Source organism: Centrocercus urophasianus, unplaced genomic scaffold, assembly GCF_019232065.1.
Source record: "Centrocercus urophasianus isolate 14NV4802_14NV808 unplaced genomic scaffold, USGS_Curo_1.0 seq_30, whole genome shotgun sequence".
In the NCBI taxonomy this organism is placed as follows: Eukaryota; Metazoa; Chordata; class Aves; order Galliformes; family Phasianidae; genus Centrocercus; species Centrocercus urophasianus.
Genome location: NW_024884867.1, coordinates 11,927,162 through 11,942,178, shown reverse-complemented (window position 1 = coordinate 11,942,178; position 15,017 = coordinate 11,927,162). Strand labels below are relative to the sequence as shown.

Genomic DNA, 15,017 nt, shown 5'->3' with positions numbered 1-15,017 from the left:
ACCCTGACTGCACCGTGCAACACCTGACAATATTTCACTTGACTGAACTTTAAGGAGCAGCCCAAAAATGTCATTCAATTTCTTCACAGCACAAGGCACAATATCTGGAGGGAAACAATAAAATACAAAGTGCAAGCGACTACTTACAACTGTGATTTGTTTGTGTTAGGTCCTGAATTGGCCATACTAAGAATACCACGCCCGGTATGGGACAAGTTGGGCTTGAATTCATCTTTAAATGGCTTTCCCCAGTAAGATTCTCCTCCTGAAAAAAAAGATGATAGATGAAATATTTGTTTTCATTAGCTTCCCGATACATCCTACATCAGACACTAGCAGTAAATTCCAAGTTTCTGGGGCTTCTGATCGCTGTGTTTATAACATATCCCCACCTCATCCCTAGGACTAGGCTAGTATCTGAGCACGCCCTTGAAGTCAGATGTCTGTAACTGGCAACACAATTCTGTGCCTCCACACCACTATCATCTGCAACAGATGAGACTGTTTATCAGCAGCATTATATATCATGTGGCAAAGAAATGCCGAGCATTCATTTATTTTTACTGCTCATCCATCATAGTTTTTCTTTTTTGAGACATTAAATCTTCAAATGTGGCTGACTGAAAAAACACAGGGAGCAAAGAATTACTAATTTAACTGCACTCTGGATACAGCAATGCTTCCAAAAATATAACATCAGGGAGAGGAAATATGTTTACAGCATCAACTAAGAATAGGAACTACAAGCTCAAAAGCTTAATTCCCGGATGAACAATGAAAAATGATGATATATATTCCTTCAAAATAAATAGGTATCTTGGTCTAGATACACGGATGATGTAAACACTTAAATACAGTTTAGTCCACGGATGACAAAACTTTGCACCAACCACGGACCCAGCCCTCCAAGACTGATTTCTGGGTCTGTGAGGGTCTCTCCTCCTGGCTGTCAGTTTTACATTATTTATGTCAGACCTGACATTTTCATTTGCGCTCTCCTCCAGGATCATTTTTAATAACAAAAACGAAGGCTGAGATGAGTCACAGTTTTACAGTCAAATCCACAATCCTGTTTGACAAGCCATGAAAAATGTATCACCTTAGGACAGGATTAAAAATAAAACAAACAAAAGTACCCAGACAGGCAGCAAAGACTGGTCCATCTGCAGAACCACGCAGAGTCCTCTTGAGTAACTGCATCGCTTACAAAGCAGAGCTCAGTAAAAGACCTGCAGCGTGCAATGGCTACTTGCACAGGTAACACAAAAGCTATTTGATGACACAGCTACATGGACAAGCAGCAAATTAAATGAAAGCATAACACAAATTCCTACCAAAAACCATATGCGGAAAATCACAAGTGTGCATCAAACAAGAGCAGAGTTTCAGATGATACTACAAGAACAACGAATCACAGGTGGACAGCTGCAAGTGGAATTAACTGACCCAGCAATTTTGGAAGAAACTGACCCACTTAAAAATCCAATTAATCATGTTCCAAAGAACTATTAATAGAGTTGAGCGCTGCCTGCTCTGCAGTTTTACAAGAAGCAGCCAAAGGGAAAAACCCTGCAGGACTTTCTATAATCAGGAGAGAAGGAGATTACTTCAGTTCAGCTCATTACATCAGCGTGATTCCGTACGACAACCTGCTCCCACGGCGGCTGGAAGGGGCACGGTGACATCACGAAGATGGTGCCCAGCACAGGCTCTTCTGGCCAAACTGTGTTCAGCCTACTACAAACTGCCAACATTTCTCTTTGATAGCCAACATCCCTGTGTGTTCCTGTGGGACGTTACTCATGTCGTGCCCATTACCTGCCTCGCTCTGTAGTTGCACACAAGCAGGGATAAGAATGCAGCAAGCTCCATGTGCTGCTCAAAACCAGCAGCATACTTGCACAGCGTGCCGGCCCCACCAGCTGCACTGAGCATTGTGCACTGCATTCTGCTCCCACTTTCCCTTCCTCAGCTCCACCCGGCCCACTGCAGCCATCCAAACACATCCTGCAGCCCTGCAGCCCCATTCCTCACCAGCACTGCACACCTCACACACCTGCACCCCCGGACACGCTCATGTCTCCCTTCTATAAATAGGTAACATTGCTTCAAAGGATCTCCTGAAGGAACTCGTCATTATTTGCAAAGCAGATGCACTACCAGTCCTAACCCAGAGGAGTGTTTGTTGCCTAAAAATTCTCAGATAACATACAAACATAAGCAGATGCAATGGAGATGGCACGTAGCAGCAAGTGGCCAAAGCCCTGAGCCTGCTGCACCCCTAGCAGGCTTTCAGCAGACGCTGGAATGCCAGCCTCGTCAGGCTGCTGGAAGTGGGTGGACTGGACCCTGCAGCCTCACTGGTGAGAAAATAGTTCAGAAAGCATAAGAAAAACAGTGCATGACACAACAAGCAACCAGACTCCAGTGCTCACAAACCGGAGCAATGAACCATCATCTTTTGGTCTTGGAATACTTATTTTTGCACGATTTGGTTTCAGATCATACTCTGAGGGTCAGAACTAACCTCGTGCATACGATGGCTAACTTTGGTTCACTCCAGTTCTCTGGAAACAAATGCTAATATTTCAGCAGACAGTTCCAGACCCAAGGCCTGCGTGCTCAGCAGCTGCAGGAAGAGCAGAGGACAGAAGCACAGGCACCCTGCAGGGCAGGGCTGTGTGCACGAGGCCTGCAGCACGGGCTGGCATGGGGAGGAGGGGATGCAGCGAAGATGCTGGGAGAACAATGGAATAGATGGAATTGGAATGATTTTATTTTATTCTTCAAACACAAAAACAAATGTTTTCCCTTTAAATTAAAAATAGCCAATTAAAAACTGCTGCTTGTCAAACTGTTCCCGACCTCTGGAATTGTTCCAAGCTTCAAACATCTGCATGAAGAAGCAGGCTAGAAGATGGTGAGTTAAAAGGACTATGTTTTTAATTACTGAAACCCAGAATCACTTTCTTTTTCTCTGAAGATTAAGCACAAATCCCTCATTAGCCTATTGGCACGGCAGCACAGTGCCTATTGCTCAGCCAGCACAGCCTGGAACAGGAATTTTAGACCTTTGCATTTTGCTTTATATAGGAGAGCTCAATGTAAACTTGGGAAAACAGCTCACAGGCCACAAGCCGACTACTAATAAAGATGAGGCATTCTGAAGTATCAAACAGATTTTACTGTGTTTATTCTCAGCACAGTTGGGAGGTATGGATGTGCCACCTCCACTGCATCTGAAAGCAGAATGGCTGCAGCGAGAGCAGGAGGAGGTGGAACCATGTGGTCATTCCCTGCACATGCCATAAGGAGAGCAGGCTCCTCCTTTATCCCCCAGATTTTCCTCCGAGGGAGCACAGATCACCAGTGACTATATATGGAATCACTATGATGCAAAATCCGAACCCAAAGCCAACTTCCCAGGGCGCAGGCAAAGCCTGTGGAAAACAAGAGTCGTGTCTGGGTGTTCCATTCACATTGGGCAGTGCTGCCTGGCACTCACCTGGCTCCCACTTTTCACCCAGAGAAGATAATCTTCTATCAAGAGTGGAATCCAGTGCCTACTGCACTTGAAAAGTTATTGGGCTGCTATTACAAGAAGTGCTGTAAAATATTCTGGGGACTTCTGTGCTAAAATCAAAGGGGTTCACAAGGGAGCAGACAGGGTCTCACTCTGGCACTTTCTGGACTGGCATTGGGAATGTGAAATGGAGCAGTGCTGACAACTGCAGATGTGGGTCCTTTGCACAAAGCTGGGAATGGGCCTGGGATCAGCTACCACAGGAGAATGGCCTTCCAACAGCAGCACGCAGCCAAGCTGTGGCTGTGCCCTGGAGCACGGTTAGTTATCCAGCCTCATTTCCACATCTTGTGCTATAGGAAAGGTGAACAGATATCATCTGACAACTGCAGCAAGCACACCTCAGCAAGTACAAAGAAAGAAGTCATATTTGCAGATTGTATTTCAAACTAAAAACAGCTTTCTCCTTTCAAACAACTTCTTCAGTAATCATCCATTTCATTATTATTTTTGATGAGTGTACAGAACTTGCGTAACTTTTATGCAAAGAGCTGAGGGATGCACCTAGGGCTTCAGAAATGTAACATTCCAGAAGCCAGGTGTGGGCTGGGAATCATCATTCATGAAAGCTGTGATTTTAAGTAAATCCTTCCTTTTTCTGGCATAAAGATTGCTAAGCAGTGGTAAGGAAGTGGGAGGGCTCTGATTCACAAAAATGACGGCTTACTTTCTGTAATGTTCTTGTCATTTGGAACAGCGAGGTACATAATAACATCTGACACTTCCATAGAGCTTTCCAAGAGAGATTCTTGAATCATTGTGCAAAAACGAAAGCCTGAGTTCATCCAGTAAGTGCTTCTCTCCTTCCAGACAAGAAGACACAGTACTTTTAACCCTCATATCTGAGGGGCTGCAATCGAAATGGAGGCACTGCTCCAGTTAAGAAGGCCCCACTCTTATCCTTTGCTAAACTTCAGGCATGCAAGAAAAGAGTTCTACAACTGGTGACATTTTAGTATCTTTCCCTGCTAGGAAACCACACTGCAGAACTGACCAAGATTGACCACAGTCTCTGTGCTACTGACAGTTCAGAGGAGGGGAAAAAAGTGCTTTGCTTTGTTCCACACAAACCAAAATGCACTACGAACCTCCTTTGTGCCTTCTTGGATTCAGCAATGGACAGAGACAAACTCAACCTGATTCATTACATCTTCCAACAATGTGAGTAGCTGAAAAATGCCTGTGCTGCTTTAAAAATGGAATGTCCTGGATACAGTTCTCCCCTTTTCATACAAGGGGTTTGGGATATTAAAACTGTTTTTCCTACATGCAAATTTTCTTCTATTATTTGGAACACTGAAACACCGAGCAGCTGTTCCATTTGCACTACTGCGAGCTAGACCGAATTACTCACTGAGTTCAACCACTTTGTTGATAAGAACAGCAGGAAAAGATACATCACAAATGTAAAATTCGTTTTCAAATAATTAATCATTACAAAGAATGACCATGACTTAGCTTATTGCTTTGAATACTACCTTTATGGATGATTTGTGGCTTTTTATTGTTAAAGAAAAAGAAAGAAGCCACTGCAGCACAACACAATTTCTCCCAGTAGTCTTATGAAACTTGAAGTTTATGGCTGCAGAAAATTAGTTTGGTCCTCTAAGTCAGTATCAAACTTACAGGATAGTGCATCTAATTCTTTGGCAGTGCTGCTGAGTAAGCTAAATTAAAATTCAACTCCTCACTCTTTCTAACATGGTATCAACTTCCAGATGTCCCAAGGTTCTTCCATCCCAAGGTTAACTACTGAGTACCAGCGATCAGCCCCTGACGTGCCAACCAAGTTGGGACCATTCTTCTGTGACAGCTGAATAAGAGATTCAAGGGCACACCATGCGATGCACAAAAAAAACCCACGAAAAAGAGGTAAGGCTCAGTGCTGCTTCCAGCCTGGGGAGCTGCAGGGACAGCTGGTGACAGCCCTTCCTCAGGGTGTTTTGCTAAACTAAAGCACAGTTACCCAGGAGAGCCGAGCACAGCTTGTGCATGTCTGAAGTCTTTCTATAAAAGGCTCTGATGGAAACAGCTCAGCAGTTTAAAATAAAATTTCAAGGATAACTTTTGAATAGTCTTCACTATTTCCAGTTGAAATACCTGAGAAGAAGATCCTGTTCTACAGAAATGCTTCCCTGATATTACAGAAGTCAAATTATTTACTCTCTTTCCTCTTGTTTACTTTAAGTGTTCATGTTGTTGTAAGTCACTCATCCTAAGCAAAGTGTTAATTTACAGAGGGGCACAGAGAATGGTAAAGGAGATGCATTCTCTCCTTTTCTCCATTCTATAGTTAAAAATAAGTACTTCATTTAATTTACAGGGTTTAAAGAATTGATACCAAATTAAATGGCAGAATTTCAGCACACAACTGGAGATGTCACAGTAGATCCCAGCACAGAACACTGGCTAACTGAGGCACACACATCTGTACGTGAAGTTAATGCTGGCTTGTAGACACCTCACAGTGTGCAAGGAATGCCAAGTAACGTGGAGCAAAGCCTGACCGACTGCCTACACTGCGAGCTGCCTAAGCTGCTTCATGTAAGCACTAAGCACACAGGCACAGGAGTTCAAGAGAAGTCAGGTAGCTCACCAGACTGCCTGTTTAGTACATTTTCTTGCAACACTACTATTAGCACATTAGATAAATAATTAATAAGGTTATTTAAAGTGCAGTTATGTTCAAAACATCAAAACCATTTAGTGACCATAGCGTCAACAACTGTGCAACGCTGTCATATTTATTTGAGTATAAACTGTTCGCTTTATTGGAACTTCAATAGCCTTGACAGTTGTTTGCAAGACACCTTGTCTACAGCATACTCATATTTAATTAAGAATGACAAGGAGAAAAACAAGATGGAGAAGTCTAGAGGTCATTATACTCCTTTTTAAAAATAACTCACAGAGGAATTATTTCTCCTACGGTCTTCATTGTTTTCTTCCCCCTTTGGTCTTACACTTCCTGCTCCCTTTGCCAGTAGAGCTGAGCCTTGACCTTCAGAACAGTGGCCCTGCCAGCCTCCTGCCAACCACTACTCGTGCTGCCTTACAGTACTTCTGCCATTTGCACAGCGGCAAGAATGACACCAACAAGTTCATTTTTTCACAGCAAGAGCTGAACCCACCCTACAAAAAGGCAAAAGCTGCCTGCATCAATCCATTACATTTCTCTGGTCTCCCGACATCTCTTTAATTTCTCATTTTAGAAGATGTCCCTAATTATGCCTTTTGGGATTTGAACTGAAACTTTCCCTCTAACAAAATCAAATCACAATTCTTTTGACAGTCCATGCAAATACAGCAACAAAGCCTGTTAACAAGCTTTTGCCATCAAGACTCAGAACATTTAATTCCTGTCTCAGAGCATGCAACTGTTGAGGATTATGTGTTGGGCAACTCACATTATTTACAAAGTAAGCAGTGGTAAAGAATTACAAAGACATCCTATTTTCAGATGGTCTGTGAACATGCATAGAAGAATTCAGTGCTTGTATACACAAGTGACCTATGTGTGAACTAGAATAAAAAGGCACAAAACTCCACGAGGGCGTACAAGGACCTGTGGAGGCTGGTGACATCTACAAGCACATAGGTAAAATGTACAAGTGGATAACGAGTAAAAGTGCAGCACTAAGTAGAATTACTAGATGACACCAATTAAACAACACAGTGCCTTAAGTGAAAACAGCTTACTTAACTCAAACACAGCTTACCTGTTCCCGTTCCAGTTGGATCACCTCCCTGAATCTGCAGAATTACAATAAAACCAACAGGTTACATGTATATCTGCACAAAAGACATTAAATACAAGCTATAAAAGTCAATTCTGCTTCACTTTCTTTGTCCTGCACTAAGTAAGGTTACAAGTTAGCACCAAGGAAACCACTGCTACTTATTTGGAGCTGCTTTTATCAGCTGGCTGTCACCTCCTGCATTACTGCAAAATGATAGTTTTATACAAATAATAGGTCTCCTGAGTAAATAAGGAAAATAAACAGTCTCAAATGGGTTAATCAGATTATCCTTTCCACTTTGTACTAGAGAGTAACGTGCTTTCTAACTAATGACATATTGCTTTTAGAACAGAAAAGGCTTTATATATTGCTACCAATCCAACACATGATGCAAAGGAAATAAATGAGATGCAGAATGTATTTGAATCCATATTTTGTAGTATCCTTCTCACTACCTCAATGGGAAAATCCCCATGTGAAAACATTCACAATAATAAGTTTAATCACTAATATATATATACATAATATTCTGTAGTCCAGTGCCAGTAAAGGGAGTGTGACACAACCAGCTGTACAGTGATAGCACACAGGCACAATTTTAATGGTTGGTTTAACTACCAACGAAGATATATGGTCCTGCCAGAAGGAAAAAGCTTTTCTTTTTGTAGGATGGCATGACAGAATATAACATTCAGTGATGTCCTCTGAAAGATGCATGCTGCCTTCAGGATCAGGTTGCTAACTCTTTTGAAAGGAAGTTACTGCACCCTAAGCTCCCTGGACTGCACCTATGTAAACAAGGGTCACACTTCCAGGCCTTCCAATGGACTGCAGTGGCAGTAAGATGCATCAAGGACTTGCTGTCTTCTAACATCTGGCAAATCTCAATGTAAAATTAAAAATGTAACGGAAAAACTATTAACTAGGCATGGTGAGTAACCAAATCTAAGTTTTAAATCTGAGAAGCAGACCTCTGAATGCAAAACATGCTTCTTCAGTCTGTCAAAATGAGTTATTAGACAGATCTCACCCCGAAAGACTCTAAATCACTTCTGTAGCATCACATCTTGATATCTTTATAATAGCTTGGTATCTTTATTAAAGTATGGTATATTTATTAAAGCCTTATGTATGCTCACAAAATGTGACTAACATATTGATAATTACTTAAACTCATAATATACTGATTACAGTGGTCCACATTCAGCCAACTGTGTGTGCTGACTGTGCTACAGCTATATCCCATAGTATCACAAGGTTGGAAACGACCTACAAGATCATCCAGTCCAACCGTCTCCTCATCACCACTGCCACCACCAGCCCCAAACCACGCCACGCAGCTCCTCATCCGGACGCCTCCTGAACACTGAGTGCTTTGGGAAAGGATGATGTGAGAGCATCCCAGCACCACAACCTGAATCAGAAATCCAGCTTTTTCATGCTTCATCTGAATGAGATTTCAACAGGATGCAGAATTACGTATGCAAATTAGCATCTCCCTTCCTTTCTGTTCATTAACCACTCACCTGCAGCTTGAGGAACAACAAGAGCCTTGCCAAGGCAACAACTCTCAAAGTCTTTGCCTGGATGCCAGTGATGTTCTCTGATAGTATTAGTCAGAAACAGTTGTTAGTAAGACTTGTTAGATTTGTAACTACAAATTTAGTAAGCTGGGACAATCCTAGCTCTGGAGGTATATTTTAATATATTTCTGATGCAAAGAAGATACTAAAACTCAAGCTTAGTAAGTATTTTGAGAGCACTGTATACTGTGTATTAAAAAGGATTTGGTCAGTACTCACCACAAAATTACGAATTGACCTGTGAAAAATTGTCCCATCATAATAGTTCTTTTTGCACAATTTGATAAAATTTTCACAGGTTCGAGGTGTCTGAAAGGCAAACAGAAGTTTTAATTAAGCCACACATTTAGACAATCAAATTGGTCATCACACTGTTTATGAGAGTCGCCCTCATTCGAGCCTTACAAAGAAACATGCAGGACTCTTGAAGAATGAGTCTGTCTCTACAGAAAATAAATACAATATATTCTTTCTGTTTTTTAAGGATAACAGGCACACAGTACTTAGAATAAATTAAACCCAGGCTTTCCAACTAACACAAAGAACTGGTGAACACTAACTCAGACAACACGGACTCCCAGCAGACATCATGACAGTGAAAGCAGGCATGCTCAGACTTTCAAGTAACTTAGTTCCATGGTAATCCTGGTTCCAGTGGGCACTAATCTCTCAAACTAAGAAAGTACCTGGCTTCTCTGCTTCGTTACTGCAAATGAGTGCATTAAAGTTAACTGGAAGAGAAGCATTTTGTGCTCCTCACAACTTAGGACTAACAATGGGACTGATCCCAGAAGACACCACTTTGAACACTGGTCTACCCACAGGAAAAATAATTTAAAAGAGAAAAATCTTCGAAAATCTGGAAAAAAATGTTGAATACCTTGCTCACTTCTAATTTCCTTTTACAGTGTAGATCAGAGCATCCAAACATACCTTCTGAAAAGCCCTCCTGTACACCAATTATCCTCCCTCTGTAATCGTACAGATGCTCTTCTCTGCAGGATTAAAATGCCTTCACACATACAAACAAATGCAAACTACATACATAGGAACAACCTGTTTCCTATACTTGGAGGTTTTTTTTTTTAGCTCCACAATGGAGTATGTTCATAAACATGTCCCAGCTTTATCAAGTAAAGCCCAAACATCTCACTAATGTGAGTTGTTACAGACTTTGAAAATGTACTCATTGTATGTGCTTGCAATGAAAGCCCTCACGAGTCATGACATCTGCAAACACATTCAAGACTTGAAGTCTTGTTTTGAAATACACTGATTCATTTTGCATTGATATGAGACTACTCTTGGTCTTACCACTAGTCTGAAACCTGTACAAAGACAAAGAGAGACTCAGACATACAATGTGAAGTGCTTAAAAGCAAAAAAAGAAAGCCCAGGATACATTTTTAAAATAAGGCAAGTCTAATCACAGTCTTTTAAGAGCAAAACAATCTCCATCTTCTTAGAACTAGATCCATATGGTCATTCATCCTGAATCATCCATAACTTTCTTATCTAGAGCACAGTCATTCTAACCCCTCTATACACAGAAACATCCCTTAATTATCCAAACTGTACCTCTCACAGCATTAGGAATTCTTTAACAATTTCTTCTTAATTATTCTGCAAATAGATAGGTAGTTCTCAGGTAACATAACTGGAAGAACAAACAAGTTCTAATCTTACACCAACTATAATCCCAGATTTCTTATGTACTTCATTACTGGGTTGCAATGGCAATGTTTTATAGCAGACTGACACCAAGACACACATTCTGGTAGCATCCCAGTGGCAACTTGTGAGTAGAGATATTCCATTACAATTGTTTCAAATAACAACATGTTTTCCCATAGTCGCAATGTTTATGCAGCAGAAGACTCTGAATTTAAAAGCTTTTATTTGAACTGGACACACAGACTGGAAAATCCACTTTGTCCATAATCTTCCAAGTCATGTTCAACCCCAGAAGAATCATTTCTGTTGCATTTGCTTTCCTCACAAAATAATATTGCAACAAGCTCGAAACTACAGCAGTGCTACTAGTGATCACTCACAAAAAATGTCAGAAGGGATAAAAATAAGACTAAAACTGTTCTTTTTGAATTAGAAATGGGAAGCAGCAGCTTTTAGCCCAGGGCACTTTACCTGACGAGAACAGAGTGCTCCTTGGAGAGAAAGACACAGTTAATAAGTTCTCTAGGGGGAATACAGCAACTTGTAATTAATTTTTTAAGAGAAATGAGATCAGGCATCAGACTAAGTCCCTTGCTGATCAGTATCAAACAGCTTTAAATGTGTACAAAGTTGATAACCTAAAACAGTACTGCTGTTTATTTTCAAACGTGATCTGCAAAGCATACAATAAAAAGCATTCACCATGGTGATGTGCTTTGCAGGCAGTACCTGTGCTGACCCTTCTCTTTAAATTGCTTTCCAGTTACATCTTTTTCTCAGAAATGGGCTTTTCAAATGCAACTACAGAAATACTTAGTGTACATGCAATGCAGTATCATTTCACTGCAAGGTTCTCTTTAAATAATTCCCAAATTGGTTCCCATGGTCACCACAGCCATCATCCAGATACACTTGGCAGGTAAACAGCTCCTTAGCAACATCACCATCATCTTTTGTGGTGCTCTTTCTTAGAGGAGTGTATGTGCTTTTTGTTGTTTTTTTTTCTTGAGTATGTAAATAGACCAAAGCAAAACAAAAATTGCCTAAGGAGATCTATGTTAAAAAAAAGAGAAAAACCTACACTTAGCTTGAAGCCTTCAAAATTTCTGTCACTAGTTCACGCCTCTTAATAGCAGGATTCTGGCATTTGTATGATAAGATTTTAATTCATGAGGAATTGGCTTTTCATTATTTCAGATTATTTCTGCTTTGACACATAGGATTAATGGAAAAAGCTCTGTATTTTAGTGCAACTACAACAGTTCTTCCAATTTAGAGAGACAAAAAGAAATAAAAGGGAAATGGCATTAGCGCAGGGAAATTATACAGATGTGCAAATGACAGCTTCTGAACGCTTAGTGTGAAATTTCTCCTCCAAGGTTCATGCAGATCCTCGAGGGATGAAGCAGTTTGAAATGATTAGCTCTTCACATAGCAAAGCCTTCTTCCTTGCAGCCATAGCAACAACTCAGTGGCTCCTCTTTTCCCCATCTCGTCTACCTTGGCAACAGGGATGTCGCAGGTCTTCAGTCTCCCGGTTGGCTCTCAGCTGTCCAATACCAACTGTGAGTTAAGCTGACTTTTACAAACGGAGTGACCCATTTTAACTGATGAGAGAGGAGACCTGCAAAGTGAGAATCATTTCAGTATAAGCGTTCTTTTCCTTAGTGTTTGCCACTTGGAGAGAGTAGAAGTGTCTTTAATTTGAAGGACGCGATGCAGAGGCAGATTGGCTTTTGTTCTCCCGTTAGGACAAGAGGAAGGGAGGGTTTCCCAGCTCCGTCCTGCCACACTCTTTGGAGAGAAAAGCTTTCAGCAATTTTTCAGTTTGGCTTGTTGAGAATATCATTATGGATTTACGAGAAACCATTGGAGGTTATGAAGAAAACATAACCTTTTTCCTGTTGCTGACTTTCAAATCAACGGGATTACAAAAGAAGGTGATGTTTTTGCCATGACTTTCATACATGTGTATCTAGATCACAGCAGGATAAAATAATGTAAACAATAATGCAAAAAGAACAAAAAGGGAGATGTTAACTGTTGCTTTTGATGTTGAGACAAGAATGGCCAGAAGTAGGAAGAGCTGGAGTCTGTTGTCAGTAATGAGCCAACAAGAAAGCAGCTGTGCCTGCAGAACTTTGCGCGATCCCGAGTGCCATCCTTCTGCCTTCAGCAACGGGCTGAGGGATGCAGCAGGGAGGAGTTTCTGAACAGGTGGGCACACTGGTGGCCCACGACTGAGAGACTCACATTTTCCACAAGATCTCACACTCAGGTATCAAAGCTGGGCTTGTTTACACACATTTTTCACCAGTCTTTGTAGCTGGAACAAAGGCTTCAAAGTCCAGTTATGTTTGTGTGGTTGGTGCAGAATGCAACTTTGTTCTGCACAGTCCCACAAACCTCGAGCCCTTTTCTTCTCCTTTGGACAGGATACTGCTTACAAGAGCTGCTGAGGCGCACTTGGCGTGGGAGATTTGGCATCGACTGCTTTGGATAAATTCGATAATCTGAGCCTGGTATGAAGACAACTGTATGACTGAGTCTGAGATTTACTGCTGACCGAATGTAAAACTTTCTGCTTGTGCCTCTAAGAAAAAGCACCACAAAAGATAACGGTGATCCTGTGGTGACAGGTTATACCAACAAACAACAACTGCCTGCTGTGGTTCAATTCAGAGATGATGCAGTTTGTGTAAGGGAGACCAACTTCAATTTGGTCATTGGGTCACTCTGTGTTCTGTGATCAGAAGAGATCGGCTCCAAAGAGGTAGGAAAGATAAAAGCATCACGGCACTGTGGAGTAAAACAATTGGCAAGACTCTCACTGATATTTAAGGAATCAGAACAAGCAAACTCGTCTCAGATAAAAGACTGCTGACTTGACAGCAAACATTTACCTATTTTGCTACCTCAAAACATCAAAGTTTTCTTAGAACAAACAGTAGAATGATAGCATTCTCATCACACTGAAACCTACTGCAATTTAACGAGCTGTTTAGCAAAGCTTATAGCAGATTGCTAAATTTCACTTTTAAGAGGCACTTTTCGGTTCTGACATTAACAATGCTACTGAAAACTTTTTCAAATCTGATATGCTTAGCTTAGACAAGTTGCCAATAAGAAATGACATGCTCCAGTTTCAGTTTTCACAATTTTGCAAGTACAGGGACAATCAATCAGTTTAGCAGAGAACAATTCAAGCTAAACGGGGTACCGAATTCACTCATCTAATTTGTCAATGTTAACTGCTAGCTCTCTGGAGGCAGTCGTCATTCCTAGCTGCAGTTACTACTTTTCCTCTAACTTTAATTTATTGTAGAAGAAAACAGCCCTTCCCCCTTCCAATCCGTAAGCCACAAGAGTGGAGGAGCTTGCCAGACAAAGCAGAAGCAGGCTGGGAGCCAGCAAATAAGACACAGAATCACGAGGTACAGTTTCAATACAGATCCAATTTAAATTGCTTAAGTAGCCTCCAGCAGCTGTAAAGTCTGGAGCATCACAAGTCCTGCAGCAGCTCCCTGGCATTTCTTCAGTCTGCAAATAGCACAAAAATTCTACCTTCTAAGAAAATGCACCCTGTAATCACTTCCATGCTACACAGTAAAGCTCTGGTAGCTGTCAGCCTCTCAAGGTCACCCTGCTCTCATCAGTGCCAAGGTACAAACAAGAAACGTGTCAGAAAGAGATGAAGAGCAGCAGCTGTGTAACTCCAAACTGCCTGCCTCATCCTCAGGTTTGGGATCACCAAGTGGCAGACACAGCTGGTATGGGATTCCTGCACCGTCAATTGTCCAAAAGCAGAAGAGAATCCAACAGCAACCAATTCCCTCTGCCAGATCCAACTTGCCAAGGGTGCTAGAGGGCCAGAAAGGTCCAAATGTGAAAAATGTATTCCCAATTACCTAAAGCCAGAGGATATCAGGAAACTGGGCATAAAAAGCCAAGGGCAGCAAGGTCCACAGTGCAGGGATAGGCATGCAGGAAGCTGGCTGAGCACTTCCCACCCCCACTTCTGCTACTGGAAAAGAATGGTTTGAATGATTTGTTTTCAGTTTCTGTTAACCAGAACTTTCGAAGCTAAAACTTGCAGCTCTTTCTACAATTACATAATTTGATGAAAATAGGCCAACCTATTTACAACCACTATACTTCACCCCGACAAGTTACTTAGGGGAACTACTGAGAGAACAAGTAAACTGGTAAAACATCAGCCATATATTTGCCATACAGTTGGCAGAAAGTGAGTAGAACAGATTTTAACAGTTTAATTTGGAAAGAAAATGAGACATTCAGGAAGCCTGGAGGACCTGGTCATGCAAGGAGGTCAAAGGACTTTTTAAGCAACTCGCTTCTTTCCCATTGGAAATGGATAAGAAGTTCATAAGCTTCTGATCTTTGGAATAGTCCCTCACACAAAAGGAAAGATGATTT

General features: G+C 41.4%; 1 protein-coding gene across 1 annotated transcript in view; it reads right to left on the bottom strand.

The window, feature by feature from the left end:
• PPIL2 (peptidylprolyl isomerase like 2) overlaps positions 1 to 15,017 on the bottom strand; it is a 56,288-nt gene that overhangs the window by 14,460 nt on the left and 26,811 nt on the right. The window contains exons 13-15 of the mRNA XM_042828639.1: positions 9,126 to 9,215; positions 7,303 to 7,336; positions 148 to 265 (exon numbers count right to left, since the gene is read on the bottom strand). Coding sequence (XP_042684573.1) covers positions 148 to 265; positions 7,303 to 7,336; positions 9,126 to 9,215 — 242 coding nt within the window. The remainder of the gene's footprint in view (positions 1 to 147; positions 266 to 7,302; positions 7,337 to 9,125; positions 9,216 to 15,017) is intronic.